Source organism: Taurulus bubalis, assembly GCF_910589615.1.
Source record: "Taurulus bubalis genome assembly, chromosome: 15".
NCBI classification, from domain to species: Eukaryota; Metazoa; Chordata; class Actinopteri; order Perciformes; family Cottidae; genus Taurulus; species Taurulus bubalis.
The window spans coordinates 7028613-7038745 of record NC_136603.1 but is presented as its reverse complement, the minus strand read 5'-3'; the positions used below and the strand labels follow the sequence as shown (position 1 = coordinate 7038745).

General features: G+C 42.1%; 2 protein-coding genes across 2 annotated transcripts in view; both read right to left on the bottom strand.

Annotated features, from left to right (window-relative positions):
- Positions 1–283: 283 nt before the first annotated feature.
- umps (uridine monophosphate synthetase) lies at positions 284–4632 on the bottom strand (the record flags this gene model as incomplete). Its single annotated transcript, XM_079231110.1, has 10 exons — positions 284–767; positions 1383–1497; positions 1599–1774; positions 1883–2000; positions 2085–2245; positions 2404–2501; positions 2898–3085; positions 3198–3322; positions 4017–4170; positions 4483–4632. 10 exons carry the CDS (start codon positions 4630–4632, stop codon positions 589–591), a joined length of 1464 nt encoding a protein of 487 aa, XP_079087236.1. The 3' UTR covers positions 284–588.
- Positions 4633–6616: 1984 nt separating this feature from the next.
- The window catches only part of fn1a (fibronectin 1a), a gene marked incomplete at its 5' end in the record, with an annotated part of 29184 nt that continues 25667 nt past the window's right edge, over positions 6617–10133 (bottom strand). Inside the window, 7 exons of the mRNA XM_079230686.1 lie at positions 6617–6827; positions 7580–7699; positions 7822–7928; positions 8152–8277; positions 9178–9345; positions 9629–9767; positions 9876–10046. Of these exons, the coding sequence (XP_079086812.1) occupies positions 6759–6827; positions 7580–7699; positions 7822–7928; positions 8152–8277; positions 9178–9345; positions 9629–9767; positions 9876–10046 (900 nt within the window). The 3' untranslated portion in view covers positions 6617–6758. The remainder of the gene's footprint in view (positions 6828–7579; positions 7700–7821; positions 7929–8151; positions 8278–9177; positions 9346–9628; positions 9768–9875; positions 10047–10133) is intronic.

The following is a 10133-nucleotide window of genomic DNA, read 5'->3' as shown; positions in this document are numbered from 1 at the left end:
GGCTTGTGGCAAAGAAAACCTTAATGCTGACTGAAAGCAGGAGTCTTCCTCAAGGAAATGAAGACTCAAAATCCTGCTTTAACAAAACAAATCCTAAGGGGACTTTAGGAGTTTGGCAGCTAACTGATGAAAAAAAAGAAAAACTAGCCTTTCAGGGTAATCCACATATTATCTCTAACTCTGCATGGTTTGACCTAAATAGGAGGAATGAGCCATTTTAAAAAGGAATACTGAGACATTTTCCCAAATCTGGTCAGAGCTACCGCAGCAGAGAGACTTCAGGTCAAGCTGTGCAGTTTATTGATATGAGAATCGGAAGAACACAGTTAAAGCAGCTCATCAACACGACCAAATCAAAAGTTGGCATTTTCATATGTTCAACAGTAAAGTGTCCGGTAATCCACACCTGCCAGGTACCTCCTGGAAATGTCTACATATGCATATATGTATACAACAGTGTGCACACTGGTGTTCCTCGGAAATATAAAAGAGAAAAATACTTCAAAAAAGGTAATTTGTAGAAGTCCCTTAAAGTTGTAGATTCACTTTGAAATTGGACGCAACGATGCGGATGCCACTCCCGACTTCCTATTGGCCACTCTGGCCCAGTCTCTTTGTGTAAGACTCCCAGCCTGACTTTCTGTACGACTCGGCAGCTTTCAGCCTATCGGGGGCCTCCAGGATACCCCGACCGACGATGATGACATCAGAGCCTTTGTTGTAGAGGACTTCCTCTGGGGTGCTGTACTGCTGGCCCAACCCATCACCTGTAAGAGAGGGATGGGGGGAAATGTGTGAGACCGAGAAAGGGGGAGCTTGTTGAGGAGTAAGAGGAGGACGATTGATAGCTCGCCCAGAAATAATGTATTATACTGTAGCTCCCCCTAGTGTTAAAGAGGAGCCACAACAGCAAAAAGAAATTGAGTTGAAAGTCATCAAACTATTGGAAAGACAGTTTTAAATGGTAGTAACATTACGACTAGGCGATGCATACAAGAGTAAAACGGTGTCATAGGCTAATAGAATTTATATAATGTAGAAATTTAAAAATCCCTACATCGTTCATTACAACATTTCTAGGAAAACATTTTATTTTAGAATCAGAAACCGTTTATTTGCCAGGAATGTAACACAAACAAGGATTTTTTCTAGGCGGAAGGTGCATACATTAGACGAGACAAACAACAATCAACAATGCAATGATATTGAATCAAGTACAAGATAAACTGCTCCGACAAACACATAACGTTAATGTAAGTGTATGTTAAAGTGACATGTGTGTTTAAGTTAAAAGTGTATGTTAAGTGGCATGAGTGTTTAAATATGAAGTGTGCAGGGAGTGACCGGTAAGAAGAAAGAAAAGAAAGAAAAAATAGACTTACCTCCGGCCTGCATCTGCACCCCAGGAGTCATGTGGATGAGCTCTGGCCTCTTGGAGATCTTAGAGCCACAGATAAACCCAATCACAAAGTCTGACTGCTCCTCTGCCATCGTCAGCTGGAACGAGAACAGGTAGCGGAGATAAACTGTAAACTCAAACCACGAACCATGTACTATATACATCTGCGTAAACAAAGAAAATGCAGAGACATGCTTACCACAGCCTGTGTGTATTCACCAGTAGCCAGTGACCCCTGGGAGCTCATCTGTGCTATGAGCAAACAGCCTCGGCCCAGAGGCTTCCCGACAGCACTCAGGCCCTTCACCACCCCGGGGCCCGGCACCGCATGGGCGTTCACTATGTGGGACCAAGATGAGATCTGGTACAACCCACCTGGGGGGGAAAAGGATGAAGATGCTCAAAATACAAACAAAGCACCGTTTCTCAAATGTCAGCTTGAAGACTGTTGTATTTCACACATGAGCTTAAAAATCCTCTCACCTTCATACTGATGCTTGACTGTGTTCCCAATGTCGGCAAACTTGCGATCTTCAAAGATGAGGAAGTTGTGCTTCTCGGCCAACGCCTGCAGTTTCTGGCCGAAGGCCACCGTGTAGTCCTGTTGGCAGACGCAAGAACAGCATTTGATTAATTGTCCCGACCGTGTTGCTCTTGTCAAACGTGAACCGGTTTCACTCCCGACCTTCAGGATGTCTACGTGGGTCTTCAGCATGCAGATGGAGGGACCGAGAGAGTCCGCCAGCCGAAGGAGCTCCTCGCTGCTCGTCACATCAGCGGACACGCAGAGGTTTGACCGCTTCTCCTCCATGGTCTTCAGCAGCTTGGCCGCCAGAGGGTGAACGTCTGCAGACAGAGGGGGCGGGAGATGCTGAGTGAAGGGCTTCAGAATAACATTTAGAAAAGCTTTCAACTGAAAACATGCCGCTGGGCCACGAGAGGGGGAAAGTATTGGTGTTAAGTCTTTCAAACACATTACCGGAGGAAGTCGGAAGACTACATACTTGGTAGTTTGGCTCTGTCTGCGTAGCTCAGCTCGATGTTCTTCTCCACACACGCCTTCTTGGTGGCAGGGACCCCATTGCCGTTATCATCCCTTGGACTGGAAGAGGAAAGTTGCAGTGTTACTATGCATTTAGTCACGCACACACACAAGACATTAAGACTTTATAATAAATCACCTCTGGCTAGATCCTCCGTCAATTGAGTCCACATCAACAACCGTAGCACCGCTTAGTTAGTCACTCTACATACTTCTATTTCACTGTATATCATTTTCTTAAATTGAATAAGCTCTGCTAATTTATTGTATATATTGAGTATTTTTCATACTTAATAATATTTGTATGTCTCCTATGTAACTTTGCTCGCTGCTGCCACAAACAAATTTCCCCTTTGGGGATGAATAAATAAAGTATCTATCCATCTCTCTACACACACACACACACACACACACACACACACACACATAATCTACACCAAGGCTGTGTGACTGTACCTGAAGGTGTTGTTGTCCAGGATGAACGTTTTGGTGCTTTGGGCGGTTTTGCCGTCGATGCGTTTGGCCGCCTGCAGCACCTCGAGCAGCTTGAACATGGAGACGACGGGATGGAGCCTGATCCCCCGAGACGCCAACATGTCCACGGCGCCTTGCTCTCTGTCCATTAGCACAACGGCATCGGTCACCTGCAACAGATAAAGATGAATTTATTTATAATTTACAGTACTTAATGGGCTCGTATGACCGTTACAGTGATCATTCAATCAAAAGCAATCCACGCTATATCGTCATCTCCACCTTCAGGCCCTCTTTGTAGAGCACTTCAGCCGTCTCCAGGATGCTGCTGCCGCTGGTCACCGTGTCCTCGATGATCAGACATGTGTCCCCCTCCCGAAACGAGCCCTCCACCAGACGCTTGGTTCCTAGAGGGGGGTCACATAAGGAGCCTTATCAGCCCCTCTTCCTTACAGACTTTCACTCTGGCACAAGGCCTTGGCGAAGGCGGACATTTCTGCTGATTCACAAGAACACGTCAACTACAATTGTAATAGCCAGGTTGAGAAATTTCACATTCAGGACGCGTGTGGTTTTTCTAGAATTGTCCCGTCAGCTCTGAAGGGTCCGAGATGAGTCTAACGCTGTCAAACAGGTCAACGTCCACTGTTCTTTAAAAGAAACAATTCACTTATCTAAAGCCTGCTGAGGCGCTTAATCAGCTGTCGATCACACAGGTGAAGAAACTGCTCCTGCGTCGTTTTAGAAAACTTAAGATATCATGGTGCCACTTGTGTATCTAAAAGGGTGTAATGCTCTTTGACAGCTGAGAGAAAAGTTACTATATATATATATATATATATATATATATATATATATATATATATATATATATATAGCATCACTGATCACGGAGTTGTGGCCCTGGTGAACCATTTAAACCCATATAGGCTCCATGGGGTGTCAAAGTGTCCAAATGGGAGAATATCATAATCTGGATCTGGTCTATATTTGACAGGGATATTATGTTTGCAATATTAAACGAGTTTAGGTTCAGATACATGTCACCATCCTGATTTGAGCGCTACAAAATGGGACAATTAACCACACACACACACACACCATAGTCCTTGGCCTCCTTCCGCCTGATGAGCATGGGCAGTTCATTTCTAGAGCAGATGATGGTGGCCAGAGGCAGGGCTGTGTAGGGAACCCCACACACGGTGTCAAACTGAAGTCCCTCGTCTTGCACCCGCTGGTAGAGAAGACTCGACACCTGCACGTGAAAGCCAGAAAAGCAAAGAAACTTCAGTGTGGCAGAGTTGTAGGTGAGGGCCACGCGACAGACATGTTTACACCCTGTTAATTAGTGGTTAACGACTGGTTGGAATCCATTTTTTTTTCTGAGACCTTCTCGAGGTGATTAGCTCTGCAACTTTTCAGTCAATTGCTCATTAGGGCCTTTCAAATGGTTGCATTTCAACGCGACCAACTTTACGACAACATGCAGCCGTCGCGAGGAGCTTACACGCACGTGACGTAGTTCGTCCGGTTGCAGAGAGCGAGGAGTTTACACGCACGTGTGTACCTGGTTCATGAGCGCTGGGTGGGACACCAGCACCCTCAGGTCGATGTAAATGGGTGTCAGCAGGCCGCTCTTCAGCTTGTACTCCCCGAACTTCACCCCGTTCACGTCGTGGAGCTTCAGGATTAAACTTTCTATGGAAATGTCCTCCATCTCGTCTGTATTCAGGAGTTCCGTCGAAGTTGCAGCCTGGGAAAACTACACTTCCGCTTTGATTTCGTCAGAATAAAAGCATCACACACCCACTCGGATGTTTTTCCGATATACAGTTTTTTTCCTTTCTTCTTCTTGTCATTAACAATCAACGCATAGTACTAAATCAGGTCCAGAGGTTCAAATTGTTTAGAGCTTTATTGTTTGAAGGTAGGTCCTCAATAGTCGATAAATTACACATTATGTGTGTGTTATGGTCCCAGGAAGAACATTACAGCACCACCAGAGGAAACCCAGATATTCTGATGTATGGGCGCGTGTTATCTTTCTGGCACTAGCATTAATTTAAGCTCTTTAGTGCATATTTTTACTTAAACGATGTCCCGCAATCCTATTCTGAAGGAAAGACGCTTTAACCGGAAACCAGGCAGAACGCAGACATCCCGCGACACAGGGGAGAGTGAGTTCCGGTGTAGGGTTTATCTTGATTTTCAGAATAAAAGCGCAGACCTTCCACGTGTCAAAGGGCTTGTGGAATCGAAAGCTGGCTCAAATCCTTATTTTATATTGCATACATTTATGTGTGGTTGTTACAGAGGTTATAATCGACTGTTTTCTGTCAATCAATTCAGATCTTACAAAACCCACAACCTGTTGTTTCTTGTACACTCAAACGTTATATATATCTGCATATCAGCCTTCCTTAGTAATCTGGAAAATATAAATTATCCCGACAAAAAACAACCACAATGGACACACATTTGGCTCGTTTTTTTCTCAGTTTATTAAAAAGATTCAGTCTACAGTAGTTCAGATTTTGGCACCAACAATATAAAAACATGTTAATCAAATAAAGTGTACACCCCAAAAAAGCATTGAACAAAATGCCTGAATAAAAGGGATAAATAAAAGAAATGAATTAAAAAAAGAAACTAAAAATACAAACATGTATGTAATTTAAATCCATTTCACTTAGAAATAAAAAGGCACATTTTCCAATCTGCCTACTTTTTTTGTTGTTGTTAAAATAATAGTTTCACTTTTGGTCAGTCCGCTTTTGCGTTATAGATTTCATAGGCGCTATACCAAATCGACTTTTAAATTATCCACGTTACAGATCACAGAATCACATCTACATGTTGACTTCAAGAGCCTATACTGCAATAATAGCAAGGCAACGTTTTGTAATACCAACTCAAAAGTAACAGTGCTTATCTTTTTAAGGAAAATTTGTCGTTTTGATTTTCTTTTAATCTAAAGAGAACTCTTAGTGACCCGTTGCTCTGCTCATGCAAATAGCAGGACACTGACGGCAGAGAGGCAGACAAGACACTTGCAGCTTTTACCCCTGTGATCTCCTTCATTCCAAAGAATGTTGATTAAAGTTAATAAAAACTGTCTCATCAAAATCTGACTTTAACTGTCATATCTTTCTCAGGCAGTCAAGCTGAGAAAGGACAACTGTAAAAAATACTATATGGCGATGGAGTTTGTTTACAATAAGCTCACTCTGCTGATATTGAAATGTCTAGAGAGCCAAGATTTTCTGAATATTCATTAGTCACAGTGAGACTCAAAGTCAGTTATCAGGGAACATACTTATGTAAAATCAGACACATTTGGTGTGTTTTGTCTTAGTCAGAGGAAGACAATGGTCATGGAATGTTTTTAAAATGTTTTTGAAATACTTTTGAAAAGTCCCAACAGTAAAAAAAAAAAAAAATACACAACAACACTGCATCTGGTATGTGCGAGTGTGTCAACAGTTTGTTTGGGGGTAGGCAGGTTTGAGGTGATAAAAGCAGCAGGATTTGTGCTCTAGATTGATGTAAAAAAAAAAAATAGGAAAAAGTCCTTGGATGAAGAAATCCTTTTTTTCTAATAAAGAGAACAAAGGATCACAACCAACGTGAAAAAGTTGAACACATCTTTGAAAAGGCACAGAGGTGTGTGTAGAAAAGTCTTGTTAAGGCACTTAAATTTGGTGAGGGGAAACCTTTAAGGCAAAGATCTGATGGAAATGTCTTCTTTTAATGAAAACAGGAAGAGGCTTCCTTCTTGAAGTAGTATCAACGCTGTCGGGGTTCTCACTTCTTCATCCTCCTTTACTCCTGGGCCCCCGTCCTTTACTCTGAGGGGTTGATGGCGTCTGCAAGCAGCTCCGGCCTCAAACATTCAATCGGACATTGGATGTTCTGGAGAGCAGAGGAGGGCAGGACAAGAAGAGAAGGAAAGATTTAAAGCAACATCGTCTGAATCAGTCATTCCCAAAGACTGGGTCGGGACCCACAGGTGGGATGCAGGACATTTTATTAGGGTCATCAAATAAGGCAGCAGAATTTATTTTCTGGTCTTTCATTTTACATTTATGTCTGCAGTATACCTTTGTACCAATATACGCCACATGAGGGAGCTTGGACATTAATATTGAACTGATATCTACTTATGACATAAAATACAATAAGAAAGCAAATATTCTGTTTGTTTTACTGATGAGAGAAAATTAATATATGTCTGAGTGCATTAATTGGGTCTCATTTATAAACTATATAACACGTGTCTATGCTTTAAATAACACATGAATCAAAACATTTAAATAAAAAGTTGTAATTTAGTAAATTTGAAATGTTTTTTTAATATAAGATAAAATGGAAATGGCAGTAAAAATGGTCAGGAACGTTCATTCATTCATATATATACACATACATACATACATACATACATACATACATACACACACACACACACATACATACAGTGGCATTAAAGTCAACAATATAATAATAGAGATGAATGAAACAAAGTCTTATTCAATTCAAGTGTAACATTGTTGGAGTACGTCTACGGTCTGTACAGATTTGTGGCTAAATTGTAATAGCAATGTATTGTTTTTTAAAATTTCAGTTTTGAGCAGATTATTAGGAGTAAAACTCAGTGAGACACTGACCAGCTTGCGTAGAGCGTTTTCTCTGTAACGGTCGAAGACGTCTGAATGAACAGGTTGAAGGAGGTCAGCGTCCACGTCCGTGTGTCTGCCCGGCCTTCTGCAGTTCTCACAACGCCAGCCCTGAAGAGGTGGAGGGAGAGTCTGATCACAAGGACTCCATAATGCAGTTCTGATGGTAGTACACATTACCCATGATGCAGCAATGACTAGGTTTGAATGCACACACACACAGTGTTACACACCTGTTGTCCTCCATAGCAGGTACAGGTACAGATGGCGCCCAGGTATTCCTTCTGCCACTGGTTTCCCACATGGTACATTTTCCCATCGTCATAACATGTCGACTCATCTGGAGGGTGAGAGTTGCGTATTAAAGATTTTTAAATAATCTTAAAGTGTTCTCAATTCATTTCACAACAGACATGAATGGGCAAGTGAATATCCTTGAGAAAGGATTGAAAGAAGAAATATACTAAACAGAATTGTCCTGTATCACAATATCACAAGCCTGACATCATAGAAAGTTTAGGTTTACTTGTATGTGTGTTGACATAATATATGTCTATACTTACGGGGTTCACATTTGAATTCTCCCTTGCCATTGCCCAGGCAGGTGCAGCTCATCATGTGACCGTTCTCAGCCTGGCGATCCCACTTCTCGCCGACGCGGTAGTTATTATTGTTGTCGTGACACCACTCTGGAGGGGGGCAAAGAAGTAGCATGAGAGAGAGAGCAAAAGAGAAGATACAGGTAGCAAGGGTGTGAGAAGAGAAATGCAAGAGGACAGCATGTAGAAGGTGGACGGTTGGATTGAAATGGCAAAGATGGGGAGGAGCAAAATAAGTGAAGTGGATATGTGAGAGGAGCACCTCAACAACATTTCAAAAAGGTCAAGCTCTCTTCACACTGCAGACAAAGATTCACAGAAACAGATTTTTACATTTACAATCTCTGCAAAACCAGCATAAAAAAAAAACTATCTGCAAAAAAACATTTGTATTTTAAACAGGTGATCACATCCTTTAAATTAGAGAGCGCCACAGTGAGTTTTACTGGTTCCCAGTTGAATGCAAACAGTGTCCCAGTGGGGACACACAGGCATAGACATACACACAGCGTAATGACACTGAACTTATGGCGAGTGGGTGGGGATCTCAGTTTCTGGTATTGCCGTGTTAGCTCTATGGACAATGCACAAAACTGAGATCGATGCTGGCCAGTTAGCTTAGCTTAGCTTTCTGCAATGTGTTCACAGCAGGGAGACCGACATGGGCAGACTACAGACAGATCCATATAGTAAAGCAATCATCCTCTTTATGATTCATTCATAAAATATCTTGCAGTAAATGATCTAGTTACACTGCTACGGCTGCCCATGCCATCAGTTTCCTAGGTAGCTAAGGAATTTATAAAGTGCATAATGTAAAATATAGTCATTGCTTTGTGGAGCACATAACTGCAACAAGTCTTTTCAGTTTTTATCTTTGATATATTGGTTTCGTTTTATAAATTCCTCTTGAGTAAATCACATAGAATTATGTAGTGTATAATTCCATGGTGTGTTTGCAAAGCATGCTGGGGTTATTAAGCCACTCACTGGATGAATCACATCTAAAATGGCCGCTGCCCAGCCCAAGGCAGCGGCACCACAGCTTGAAGCCCGTCTCAGACATGCGCTCCCACTCTGAGCCCACCTCGTGGTACGTCTGCGTGAATGTGTCGTAACACACATCCCGGTTGGTGGAAATGGGAATGTCACCTGGAACTAAGGGATGGACACAAACATACGTTTAAAATTGAACCGACTGATTGGTTTACCTCGACAAAGACAAACGATACACACAATATGCTGCATCTTTTGATTTAGGTTACATTTATAAAATTGTTCTTGTTAAAAAAAACATTATTAAAAGGCTCTCTATACTATTACTATTCATAGTGAGATACTATACAAAACATAATAGTTGTGTGTACATGTGCTATATAGGAATGCATATTAAACTTTAAACATATTCAACTTTATTGTCAATGTCAAGTGTGGACTGTACCGGCATTGCCAACAGTTACGACTTCCTCCAAAACCTTCTCTTTAGACCCGCCCCTCATGGCCTCTACTACGACGTTATAGGAAGCTCCGGATGTCAATCCAATCAGTGTAGCACTGTTGGAGGTGCCGGGAAGACGCATCTATACGGAGGAAGAGAAAGTGGTAATTACATCTCCAACAGTAAATATATGTGTGTGTGTGTGTGTGTGTGTGTGTGTGTGAGACAGACGATGTGTATGTGTGTTTACCTGAAAGCCTCTTTCTTCCAGGTGTGTAATAGGATTACAGGACACCTCGTACTCTGAAGTCTGAGGAATGCCAGACCAGGAGATGGTTGTGATCGTTCGTGCTTCCTGGGGCAACTCTGTTTTATTGTCAGGGAAACCAAATGCAAGACCAGGCAGGAGACCCTCGCTCACCTACAGGATCAAACGAACAGGACGGAGATAATGTCAGGTCATAAAACCACCAAAAATGTCACATATACACTTTTAATGCATTGGTAA